General features: G+C 37.8%; 1 protein-coding gene across 1 annotated transcript; it reads right to left on the bottom strand.

Moving 5' to 3' along the window:
- Positions 1-730: 730 nt before the first annotated feature.
- LOC146330186 (scavenger receptor cysteine-rich type 1 protein M130-like) lies at positions 731-11,800 on the bottom strand. Its single transcript, XM_084715676.1, has 10 exons — positions 11,591-11,800; positions 9,955-10,281; positions 9,020-9,310; positions 8,113-8,406; positions 5,922-6,239; positions 4,170-4,493; positions 3,524-3,826; positions 2,207-2,542; positions 1,730-2,050; positions 731-1,079 (listed from the first exon to the last, which is right to left on the bottom strand). Exons 1-10 carry the CDS (start codon positions 11,712-11,714, stop codon positions 1,051-1,053), a joined length of 2,667 nt encoding a protein of 888 aa, XP_084571802.1. The 5' UTR covers positions 11,715-11,800; the 3' UTR covers positions 731-1,050.
- Positions 11,801-13,989: the final 2,189 nt, after the last annotated feature.

Raw genomic sequence — 13,989 nt, 5'->3', positions numbered from 1 at the left:
AACTTTTATTATTATTTTTTTTTACAGTGTAGGCAGTTCTCTACCATCTGATCTAAAAAAAAAAATAAACTGTGCATCCATACTTATGCTAGTCGCATCTAACGAATTGTTGATTATCTAGCCTCAGTAGATAAGAGGACTGAGCTACAGAGGTTGTGGACAAAACATTTGATGACATCATCTTGGGATTTTCTCATCCTCTTCTGACATTTTATGGACCACGCAACTGATCAATAAATTGAAAATTATCAACTAATAAATCAATACTTAAAATAATCTTTACAGGGAAGAAAAATACCACTATTATAATATTTATTTGATTTCTATGTTTGTACCTCTTTTTCAAGTGACAAGATTGTGATGGGAATTATCAATTAATCGTTTTGAGATTTTTCAAAAGTAACAAAGTAATCTGTATTTTTATACATTTTTAAAGTAACCCTCCAACCGTGCGTATTACTTGGTATCAAAAGTAATTAGTTACATTACTGGGTATATAACTATATAACCTTTGTACCTTGTTGGCAGTTTTGTTGCATCCTAAAGTTGAACTGCTGATTCAGTGAACTGTTAAACACTCAGAAAGCTTTTGTTGCTAGTTGTTCACATGTCGGCTGTGGTGGAAATAAAGTCACACCGATTATCACAGACACTCTCTCAACTCAAAATAATAGCAAAGCCTCCATCTGTGGACTGTACGTGTCTCTTTGTCAAGAATGTGAGCACTCGGTCAGGTTGTTTGTTTATTGAATAGCACAAGGAGTTTAAAAATATTTTATCAAATACACAGAGCAGTACAACTGAAAAGACGGATTACATTGTTAATTCTGTTAAATGTGTGGAAAATTTCAGGTACATTCCAGATTACAGTCCAGATTAAAAACAGTACAGCTGTGAATCTTATTTCATACTGGTAATTATCACCCCTGCACTGTTTTCGTCCATTAATCAATAGATTTAATCTTAATCATGAACCACTAATATAATGTAGATTGTAAGTATCTCCAGGATGAGGACCACTCAAGGTTTTAATTTTCCACCTTCGTGTCCTCAGCTCTTGCCTGCTGCCCTCTGATGCCCTGCAGAGACAAAGCACAAAGAGTCATTTTACATTAGCGAGAAAAAAGAATAGTTTCAGTTTACTTTTGATCAGTACTGATGTTGAAGCATATGAAGCAATCTGGTCAGATAGGACAATAAAAACCAAAAGATTTTTCTCCAACTAAGATTTAACCGTTGAAACAACCAGAGGGTTCAAGTTACATAATAAATAAATAATGAAATAAATAGTGATTCATATTTAATTTCTTTTAATTAATTTTAATTTTGTTTTTAGCTAGAAACATCCAAATTTACCAAACTAACCGACTCTGATTTGCAGGATGCACTACAGAGGCCAGACAAGTTTGTTTTTTACTGTCATTAACCAGAAGGTTGGACAAAATTTTTATTTGAATAGTGTACTAGTTTAATAGTTTTTTTTACTTGAGTTTTTTTTTTTTTTTTAACAAATTATTTTTTGTCTGTGCTGTTTTGTCTCAAGAATCACACCAGGCCTGGTGTTTTCTATTCCATTCCAGGTTTTTGTGAGCACCATTTGTTACTGAATTACTCCAGGACTCCATAGTCTCTGACTAACAAAGCCAAATTTAAGCCACATTCATGGAAAGTACTTAAACATGCTGGTTAATTAATACAGATTAAGTCCCAGGGCTTTTTTATGTCATACCTGTGCAGACCACCTCGACAGCAGAGGAGGAAAACCACATCTGTACAGCTCCACAGTCCAGCAGTGAAGACTCAGATCCGTCACAGTCAGAGAAAAAACGCAACACCTTTTGCGTTTTGTGGAGATGGATCTCTTTGGTGGAAACAGCAGAGCCACAGCCCAGCTGTCTACACACCAGAGACGCATGCTTTAGGTCCCACACTGTGGACTCTGCACTCAGCAACATCAATTCCTCCTCGTGGTTTACTAAGAGATTGCCGGTGCAGACCGGACTGTCGTCCTCTCCCCACACACCATCATCCAAAAACACATCTTCCATATCTAGACAGGGATCACCAGGAAAAGCCGAGATAAGTTTTTACAAGTAGGAAGTTATATCTAACAATTATTTATTGTTATATTACTGTGTTTATAAATATGTTACATATAGTATCTGTATGATCCATGCAGAAATTGTATAAAATTCCATTGTCCTACCACTAAGAAAGAGCGAGAGGCTCTGGCTTTCAGAAGAGAAGTTGCGGTTGAAAACAAAGTTGTGATAAACACAGCTGTAGTTCCCCTGGTGGGCCTCGTCCGCAGCAGAATATGTAAAATAAGCTGAGTGATTGACAGCTGGTTGGGTGAGGCTGCGGGTTTGGGTGAGGCCAGTGAAGATGAGGCTGAAGTGACCTCCGGGGTACTGTGGCTCCACAGAGCAGTTGATGGTGAAGCTGTGGCCCTTGAAGAGGATCACATCCTCCTCCTGCTGCTGGTGGTCATCAGAGAACTGCCTTGTAGAGATAGCAGATATATTTGGCCGAAGCAGGATGTCTGCAGGCACAGATAAGGACAAACTGGAGATGTGACATAGAGCTGATGCAAACGTACTGTTATTCTGTACTGCACTTTATGCTAAATGTAATTCTATCACAGAGTTTTTGTACAGTTTTTGAGTAAAAACAAGTTGTAATTTAATCAGATTGCGATAATGAAGCAGCATGTGTCTTCGTGTCATTTCATTACCCATTAAATTGCTTCTCAAACTTTAAAAGGTCCAGTGTGTAAGATTTAGGAGGATTTATTAGCAGAATATGGTAGAAATGGAATATAATATTCATAAGTAAGTTTCCATTGGTGTATAACAGGCCTATTCAATTATACAAATCTATCCCTTTATCAACCTCAGTCCGGCCCTTTGATCATTTATAAATGTGAAAAAGTCTAGCACTGGGGTTTTATTTAAATAACCTGCTAATGATCTAAGTTTTAGTGTTATGCATAGAAGATAACCATTTCATTAGACTAATGAGCCCCTTCATCTTTTATGTATGTTTAGCATGTTAGAAGAGTCAAAAGTTTAATGCAATAATGTGTTTATTTAAACAAGCTAATTCTATTCTAGAATCACAAAAGATTTCTTTTTTTCCTGTTCATGTTTCTTTTCCAATTATGAGGGATAATTAAGTGGGTTTTTTTTTTGCATATTTAAATTCCTAACTTCAGACATAGGAATGGTAAGTGTCTGGCCCCTTGGCACATTTCTTTTTTCATATATCATCATATATCACATAAATTGGCCTATATATCCCTCCCTCTTTGGAAATACTGTTTTTCACTGTGAATTTGAAAATGGTCAGAGGGCCACCTGGCACCTTATTGGGGTCCAGATGTGGCCCAAGGGCTGTAAGTGTCACTGCTCTAGTGGATCAATGTATCTATCCCATTATGTCATTGAGAGACTGGGCTGAAATATCAGTGTGTGGCAGGTTGTCTAGAGCTCAAATCATCAATGAAGCGTAAAAATATTTTCACCTGAGCAAACCACTTCGACAGTGGAAAAGGAGAGCCACTTATTCACTGTACCACAGTCCAGCAGGCCGTGTTCAGAGCCGTCACAATCAGAGTAAAAGCGCCACGTATGCAGAGGTTCAGTCAAGTCATCTAATTTTCTGGTCGAAACAGCGGAGCCACAGTTGAGCTGTCTGCACAGCACAGCTGCCTCTTTCAGACTCCAGGAGTGCTGGTAGCTCACTGGCCTCCACTCTCGCTGATGATTCATCTCCAGTCTACCGGCGCAGCGGGTGTCTTCATTCACCAACCTCACATAATCAGGCTCTGCAATTACATCATCAGCCACAAGCCATGTACAATCCATCAACATCCATGAGTAGTCAGAACTTACAGAAGAATACGAGTACTGTGCTGCTCTTGATCAGAAATAAAAAAATAAAAACAATTTCATCTCACTAGTCCCAATTTAATATGTCTATTTAGATCTGGCTATTGAGCTGCTGTTCCAACATGACAGAAAATAGATATTATGTGGATACCCTTCCCTCTAACTAAGAAATTAAACTACGAAGAAAACTATTACAAGACTTATTACAATACAGTACAGCTACAGACATGATATTAAAATCTAGGTTATTAACTGCTGCACTGATAAACTCAGGTTTACCTTTTATACTGACAACGATAGTCTTTGTATCAGAGAAAATCTCAGAACTGAAATTGTAGTTGTAATCGCACTTATAGAGTCCTGAGTGGGCCTTCTCTGCAGCAGGAAATATGAAAATGGCTTTCCCATCAACAGCGGGCTGGATCTCTTCAATTACCAACTGGTCATTGTAACCACCAGATTTCAGGCGGAAGGACAGTACACTGTAAGGTGAAAAATGGTAGCAAGAAATGGCAAAGCGATGGCCTTTAAAAACTACTCCTTTGGGCCTATCTTCTTGCTGGACCATTACATCCATGGTGATATCAGGTTCAGCTGGACGTGCTGCAAAGAAAAAAGAGAGTTAAGGGACATATTACCCAATATGCATGATTATTGGATCCATATCTAAAGGAAAATATCCAACGCATATAATATAAAGGCATGGTTATTTTAAGTTGCAAATATATTGTACATTTTAATATCAATCAAATAATTAATTTTATGAAATTGTAAATCTATGATGAACTAGAGGAGGTGACTCAATAGAGTGCAGGTCTCTGTCAAGCAACAGATGAAGGTGAAGCACCTACTGCAATGCCACCACAACATTAGTTACACAGACCAAATGCTACTTTTAGTTACACAGACTAAATGCTAATGTTAACTACGCAGACCAACCACTAACATTAGCTACAGACCAATAGCTAACATTAGCTACACAAGCCACCTGCTAATGTTACTTACATAGACCAACTATTAACATCAACTACAAAACTACACTGACCAAGTGGTAATGTTACCTACTCAGAAATGCAGTTAGCTAACTAACCTGTCAATACTACTACTACTACTACAAATGAAAGATATTTTGGGGCTGTAGGTGGTGATGCTGGTGACAGGGATCAGGTGCATGTGAATAACTTTAGGTCCATTTACTGAAGTCTGAGTGTGAATAGCATAATGTTACTTAACAAAGTGCATTCAAATGTGCGTAATTACTGCTATTAATCTCTCCATTTAATCTCAGCATTTGCTTATAACAAAGGGTGGAATATCTGGACAAACAATTAAAAAACTGGCAGTGAACATAGTAGGCTAATCAGTTTAACTATGTTTGGCATTGAGATAATCTACTGTACTATTGTGATACTTGGATTGGGTTACTTACTACATTTTTTGACAGGCATTTAGTAATTGCATCGGAATACATTTTTAAAGTAACCCTCCCTACCCTGCAAGCGACCAGGCAGCTTTCCAGCAATATAGATATAGAAATCTACAAAAGCTGAAATTCAGAATAATTTATACTTGATATTACCTGTTAATATTGATCAGTCCTGCATGTGGCTTTTCAGAAAGCTAATATCTTGGCATTATTAGATGGCTCCCACCAACTAAATTTAATTCCAACACGTAACCACTATCATGTTCAAATTCTCAGGTTTATAATAAACCAGATTTTATGAAAAATGGTTCAGAATTAAAAGAGGTTCTTGGACATACAGTGATAAATGGATGCAGAAAGTTTTAGGCTGATGGGTCCTGTAGTATGATCCAGTCCCACACACGCACACACAAAAATGTTTCACAGAAAGGGCATTTAAATACACTATGTCAAATAATAAATTTTATTTAAAGCATAAAACATTTGTGATACAAATTATGTATTGTTATGTTCCTGTGACACATAAATTGGTAGCTAAATTGAAAAGGAAACGTAAATCTCTTATGCCTAAAACAGTGCAACTAACAGAGCCTTGATTAATTTACCTTTGCAGGTCAGGGAAGCATTGCGACATTCATGTAGTTCCTCTTCTGTGATGTTTAGTGTAGTGGAGGGACAATCCATAAGATGCTTCTCTGTGCCTTCACACTTAAAGACCGGATTCCAGATGCCTTCTGCAGCAAAATTGTACCTATGTCCTATCCCATACCAGTCAGTAGGAAACCCACAGGCAAGATCTCGACAGGTAACCATTGCAGCCTGTGGAGTGAAGAAAGAGGAACACAGTGGAACCCACGACATACCAGACTTCACCTCCACCTCACCTGAGCATCTGTTGCGCCCTTTAACAAGTCTCACAGCCTCTGCAGAAAGAGAGAAAGCGAGTGAGCAGGGAAGTGAGCTGTTTTAAGATTACCAAGCAGAACACAACTTTATCATTTCTGAAACTTTCAGAGTGGCCCTGACACAATTCATTCCACATAGACCTGCACCCTATGAAGAAAGCCAGTGAGAGATGGTATAGTTTTTTGACCAATGTCTGCCTCATTGTTCATATATATACAATGAGGCAGATGAGGCAATTTATATATATATATATATATATATATACATATATATATATGTATGTATGTATGTATGTATGCACATGTAAAATCCTTATTTTTTAAAAGCTCAACCCTTTCATAACTTCAGGGTCTCTCCTCCAGAAAGGGATGGGCTGGATTATTTGATGTGTGGTAGGACAGGGGGCTCTTTAGCCCCTCTCTAGCGGCTCCCCTGTGACTTTGGCAAAACATTACATGGAAATAAACAACAGTTATAATTTTGCATTTTAATTTTTATATATCATTGTTGTAGGTTTCTGAAAAAGATAAGACAACTCAAAATTTCAAGGCAGCGTAGTGTGACAGATTTTTCAGTTCTGAGCTCTTTTGATTTTGTTGAAATAATTTTCTTTTCTTATTTAGATAAACTTATATCTTTGAACTGTACTTAAAAATCCAAGTGAAAGTGAATAATGGTTAAAATTTTCAATTAAAACCATAAAATTTTCAGGCACAAAAATAATGACAAAATAGGTTTACAATTCACTTTAACCAAATTTTGAAACAATTTCTAAGTTTCTAAAACTTTAAGATTCAAGTTTATCTAAAGAGTAACAGTATATTATCTAAATTATCTCAAAGATTATTGGTCAGCAAAACTTTCAGTTTGAGTTGCACTCAAGACTCATATCCATTGCAACAAGTTGCCACAAAATAATTAAAAAAATAATAATGTAATATGTAATATGTAGTATTTGGCTTTTATAATGGCAGTTTGCAGTCAGACAAGACTGACTGACAGCAAGGTAAAGCAGTAAGAATATTCTAAATGTGGTATACACTTAAACTGATAGTGATTTATTTTTAAATGGTTAAAATACATTTTGTTCCTGACCATGTCTACAGCAGCTTCTGCTCTGGTGCTCCTCTGTTTTTACAAAGTGGCGCAATGTTGACTGCCATCTAATGTAGTTAACACACTGACAAGAAGTAGCTCATAAAACCCCACAGCAAATAATTCAGACTATGCATATAATTACGTAGTTCAACATGATTTTCCCACATAAAAAGTTTCGTCTTGAACTACTCTTTCTCCTTCATTGACAAATTCTGGATCTGGCCCCACCCACCACCACTACCTGTCCTAGGTTGATGGCTGAAAGAGCAGTATGCATCATGATGGCTGCCATTAGGGTTAGAGGACACATCAGAGAGATGTTTAGGTTTATTGAAAATCTCTTCCTAAACTGTAGGTACAATTGCTACCAACTTGACTGTGGATCAATATTGGACTAAGCTTGTCAAAAGCTTTATAAAGCTTGTTGATATCTTAATTAGTTTTTAAGATATTGAGTAATAAAATTCTAAGGTGGTTGGCTATAACTCATTAACCATTTGTCTAGTCACCATAAAACTCAATAGATAACTTTAGTCCAGGTTTGGGAGAAGGACTACCAAAGTGTTTTAAACTGCCCAACCCACTGGGGTGCCACAAATACCAAACATGTGTACCTCAAAACCTAGTGGATAAAATTTGCAACATCACAACTTCCTGGAGGGGCTGATAAGTGCTTGGAAGTGCTGCTTGTGATAATATTATTTGTATGAGATCTCTAATCCTAAATATAGAAGCCATGATTAACATTAGAGGCTGGACAAGAGGACAGACAAAAATAATTTTCACTATTACCTGAACAAGTCACAGTAATGACTGATTTTGAACGGTCATCTTCCCAGAATCTACACATTGATGAAGGATTGCGATCACAGCTAGATGACAGCTCCCACACAGGTCGACTGTCTGGAAGATTATTCCTTGACGTTGACGTGACATCTGCGCAGCCAACCTCCACACAAACCTCAGCAAAATCAGGTCTTAAGCTGTACCATTTATTAGTCACAGGCCTCCACTCGCCATCATACTTCCCCTCCAGTGTGCCTTCACAGTGATTTTCTCCTCCCACCAGTCTCACATCACGAGATCCTGGACAGAGACAAGAGAGTCATTGCACAACTCCTGAAAGGAACTTTTGTAAAAGCTTTATTGAACCTGTTTACAGGTGGAAAAAACAATGATCCAAATTAAAAATACTTAACAAATCTGTAGAGCTGGGGAAGAACTGCATATAATCACACATTTCAGAATCTTTCAGTGCATTGTTTTGGCTTTATAATCACAAATTTTACTTGCTTGGTTTAGTCTGACCACTCACAAAATCATCATGAAAGATCAGAATTGTGACTAAATTTTGGCTTCAGTGAACTATAATTTATAAGGAGTCTACTTTTTATGCTGTTTATATTTTACAGTCTTCAAATCCACATGGCTACGTACGAATACTTATTGTCCTGCTATTGTATCTGAATTAGCCTGTTCAATGTAAAATTGAGTATTTATTATTTCATCTATTAATATATCAGATGAAAAATATGGGGTGCTCAAGTTATCATCCAAGAGTTATTTAATGCCTTCTTCCATCTTTTTATAGTAACCATAAAGTTCATGTTTAAAAGACATTATTCGTGCATACAGGCCTGGTATCACCATGGGAAGGTCTGTACATAGATATACAAAGGTATATGATGGGTATACATACTACTGCATACAATTCCAGAAGCTGGTGTGCAGTTGCTGTGGGTTGAACTGACACAGTCCTCAAGACGAGACTCGTTGCCTTTACACTGGAACTGTTTGAATAGAACCGGTTCTCCTCCCACGTGAAACGACCCCCTGAAAGCCACTGGAGGTCCGCAGCCGAGCTCCCTGCAGACCACTTTTTTAGTCTCAGAGCCAAAGCCATCAGCACACATTGAGGCCCAATGCTGATCAGACTTCACCTCCACGATGCCTTTGCAAATGTCTGATCTTCCAACAAGCCTAATGGTCTCTGAAAACAAAGAGAGATCAGGAATTCCACAGTGAAACTTTTCTAGCACTGGCCGCTGTTGGTATGTTTGGGGTTATAGGGTAATGTCAGAAAGATCAACAATCTGTTCTGACATTTCTCCTGTTCACACTCACTAGGCTATTGGGACTAACTAACTCTAGTCCAGACGTCCCTCTCCTCAGCAACATTTTCCAGCTCCTCTTGTTGGATCCCAAGGCTTTCCCTGATACATAATCCCTCCACTGTGTTCTTGGTCTATCCCGTAGTCTGCTACCAGTTGGACATTGATAGAAAACCTAAAAGGGGATGTTTGTATTTCTGGGAGTCTTTGACATGTTACAGGCCTTATCTGACCGTTTTGACGTATAATGATTAGGTAACCTGATGAACACTTAGTCATACAGTATTTAACAGCAAGTCTTGTTCCATTAGTCCACCTTAAACTAAAATCTTTTTCCATTTTGTGTGGATGGGCTTTTTTTTTTTCTTTTGACGGAATAAAATATGATTGTGAGATGAGGGACTAGGGGAAATATTTGATGTGAAAACTTGATATGGGTCAACATGGAAAAAAAATGCTCTAAATATTTTCTTTAATGTGCTGTAAAAATACTATATGATGGTAAATTTGTTCTCTGTATTACCTGAGCAGATCACCTGCAGACTGAAGGCAGAAATATTTTTCCCCTCCACTTTTCTTTTGGTTCTGCTGCACTCCTCCAGGGTGGACTCTGTACCGCTGCAGCCAAGATAAGCCTCCCACACTGGCTGCTGGTCAGTCTTGTTGGTGCTGTATTCTATGGAAACCACAGAACCACAACCCATCTGTCTGCATGCCACTTGTGCATACTTCACCTTACTCTCGGCCTGTCTTTCCTTGATGATCATAGTTCTCCACTCTCCCTGATGCTTCATCTCCAGCCAGCCAGAGCAGAGGCCGCCTCCTTCGACCAGCCGAGCATCGACAGGCGCTGAGCGTGAAGAGGGAGAGTGAATCTCTGATTTAGTTTGATGCACCAAATTCAAGCAAGTACTGGAGTTGTTCATTAGGCCAAGATTGGATTTTTGTATGCAGTGCCGATACCGATATTAGGGAGTAAACCAGTTCTGACAGATATATCGGCCAGTGTTGAATATAATATTCAGAACGTATATGCAATAATACCACAAATGTGTTTGATACTTTAATGTAATGGAGGCAGGATATTTTACATTTTACCAATAAAATTTATTGTATGAAATGTAAAAAATATCGGTGCACTGAAATTTTCACCAATATTTTTTAGAATTAGAAATAATTTTGAGCAAAATATATGTATATATTTTTATTAAGAAAAGGATCAGATATACACAGGATGCTGCCTATAAAGCTAACAAATAAAAGCAGTCTACATTTTGATCATTAAAAAAAGGTTTTCATACAGGCACTTATTGAACAACATATAGTCTGACGATTATTAACTGATATAGCTGTGACAGGCCAATATTGGGCTAATAATATTGGTCAACTGTTATATTGGTCAGTGCTATACCGACGATATTGCACAGGAGTACATCAGCGCTCAAAAGTAAGGATGTCCTGCTGTCCAGCACCTGGGACACAATGATATGGTTTCTAGGACAGTAGAGAAACTTATCAAAACAAATTAAATTATTCCATTCATGTATGATTCATTTCACTCCAAAAATGTGGTGGCACATATCAGTGAAATAAGGTATATAGTTGTGCTTTTGTATAGTGAGGATCATTTTCCAGAAATACCATTAACATACCTAAGAAAATCTATAAAACGGCTTTTTTGTCATTGTTTGGCCAGATACTGGAGTACAGGTGACTTATATTGCAGTACATATATGATCAAAACACTTAAAGTTCCCATGAAGTCAAAATCAATGTTTAAGTGTATTTTCTGCATTTGAAGAATAGATGTAAAATTCACTGGCCATTCACTCAGCTATTTTACACCATTTAACTGCACTTTGGACTAAATAAACATTGTTTTCAGTCTTAAGCAATGATACACTGATTTGATCCTATATAAACCTAACTCATTCTGTGGATCATCTCCAGTCTGATAAATACTTATAATTTCCAAATACTACATTCTGTGCCCACGCTTTAGCAAATTTACATGTAATGATTTTTAGTCATGCTGTAAAGCATACAGGATTTCAGTCCTCCTTACGTTCAGCATTTCCTAATACACAGACCTGTATGAAAGACAAAAAAGAAAGCACATCTGCTAAGTGCAAACTGCCTCACTAGTCAAAGGTACTCACCAGCAGACTGGTTTGGGATTTTTTCTTCTGGTTTTAGACTGGAGGTCTCTGTCATCAGCAGAACAAAATGCCAAACTACCACTAAAGAACATCGCAAAAATAAGCTTCGCTGGATCGAGAGCATTTTTAATTTTCCTCTGATTTCATGTAAACACAGAAAACTGAAACTCAATACAGTTTCAGTAGCTTGCTCAGTACAGCAGGGTTGAACTCTGAACTCTTTTATGCACAAGTTTGTTTACATTAGTTTGGACAGTCATTTCTGCCGCTTCTAAGCACATTGCCACACCAGCCAGTGACCTATAGTCACAAGGTCTTTTTCTCCAGCATGTAAACACTGTTCTCCCCCTTTCACAGCTCATGGGGCACCTGCAATCCTAAAGGGTAACTGTGGGTAAGAAAGGGTTTCTAACAATAATCAGAATAACCCATTTACTCACATGTGAATGTATAGCCAGTCTTACAGTTTGTAGTACATTTATTTGTAGAGGGAACACTATTTCCCAAGAACTCATTTTGCTGCATTTTATAATCATTTTTCTCCATTGTCCAGCCTGTACAGTATAAACCTAAATACAACAATTCACCACTATGCATAATATAATTATACGTGACAAATCGCAGTTTATCACATCTGCTGGGAGGAGGAATGTAGTCGTCTGTTTCTGTGTGTAAACTTTGTAGTTTATTACAGAGGTGACATGTGGCTTTACCACAGATTGAAGTCCAAATTTCATCTTGATCATTACAAATAAAAGGATGTTGCACTTGGCCATATTGTGATTTTATTACAATTGTGATTAATTGTGTAGCCTTAATTCATAGTGTTTAAAGGGTAAAAAAAATACCGTATATGTATAGGAATTAAAACAATGTTAAAAAGTCATCTCTATGATATCTCGGACTATGGTAAAGTCTATTGCTAAAATAATAAATGAAATAAGTTAAATGTGGTTAAAAATAGACACCTCAACATATTTTTCCCTTGTGTCTTAAAAAGGGATTTAGATGCCATTTTCATGGTACTTTACTTGTACCAGTATTAGTGCAATACTCAAAGGGGTCAGCAGGGGGCACACAGGGCTTAGTAGGAACCTAAAACCATAAAACCCGTAGAAGAGGCGCTGCGACATAATTTGTGCATCTGAACTGAAGACAAGCTAACAGTGTCTGACTCTTCGTACGTACAGGTGAGTTAATATTCCTCTAAAACACGTCTGTATCTCAGTATTAAGCTTAAGAATGTTGTGAATCCTTGGTGATAATGTGTTATTTTTAAGTGTTGAGTTTTGCAGTAATGTGTTGAAATCGTGATGTTTTGCTGCACGCGGCCTTGTTAAGCTAGCGGAGCTGTTGCTAATGAGTAAGGTAACACGCATAATGGACATGCTGCTGAGACATTTATGTATATAACTAACTTTTAAATGTAGATTATATCATTTTTATCTGTCTATCTATATATCTAATTGTTTTGTGTAAAGAAAAAAAATCCTGCAGTTGAGCTGAATGCAAGCTAAGGGTTTCTGCGCTGTGTTATACATACAGACAGCGGCAGCAGGGTTTATGGCCACAACTAGGCTTGAGCGGTACAGAGGAATCCCCAAAAGTGAGATTTTCAGTAATATCATAAACGCTACTCTTCCTATTAAACTGGTGGGGTGATGCTTTATTGTAGTGTGCTGTTTACACCGCCAGGGGTCAGCCTTTGAGCGGTAGAAACGACTTTCATAAGAAGAGGAAACATGGCATCTCGGTGATAAAATTACAGGACTAATTAGTTTAAAAGCAGAAAAAATCCCCTGCTCCTGTGTTGGATTCAGTGCAGATGATAAAGGTAAGCTAACAAACATTGCTGATGGTCAGAGTAGCATTTTGTCTTGAGTGTGTAACTTTAGCGAGCATCACGGAGGGCGAGGGCCAGACTAATTGCTGGCTTTGGTAACAGGGTTACGGTGAATGCGCACTGAGCAGAGGGAAAATTGAGCAGCGAAGTTGTCATTCTGGCGGAATATGCACAGAGACGGTGCTGTAAATTTACAGTTTAGGTTTGAGTTTGCCAGTGAATAAAGGCTACATCTTCTCAAGACCGAAGTGGAGCTCCTGTATGTGTGTGTATTGTTTTCCAGCTGTGGAAATGGTAAAATGTCAGGAGGGAATGAAGGTATGAGAGATACCGCCCAAGCCTAACCACCATCCTCCCTGCCACTCACCAGCATCTACTACGGTATTCCGGAAAGAAACTGGTAGAAAAATGACGTAACACATTGGCATTCATAAAATCAATACTCTTGAGTTTTGTAATTGCAATAAAACATAATGTTCATCAGCACTGCCTCTACATTTTGTGAGCAGGTGGTTTGACGATTGGCTTTCACCTGATTGATTTGCTCGACCGATTG

Source organism: Lutjanus erythropterus, chromosome 3 (assembly GCF_056507025.1).
Source record: "Lutjanus erythropterus isolate fLutEry1 chromosome 3, fLutEry1.hap2, whole genome shotgun sequence".
NCBI classification, from domain to species: domain Eukaryota; kingdom Metazoa; phylum Chordata; class Actinopteri; order Lutjaniformes; family Lutjanidae; genus Lutjanus; species Lutjanus erythropterus.
The sequence above is the reverse complement of the archived record's forward strand: the minus strand, read 5'-3'. Positions and strand labels throughout refer to the sequence as shown.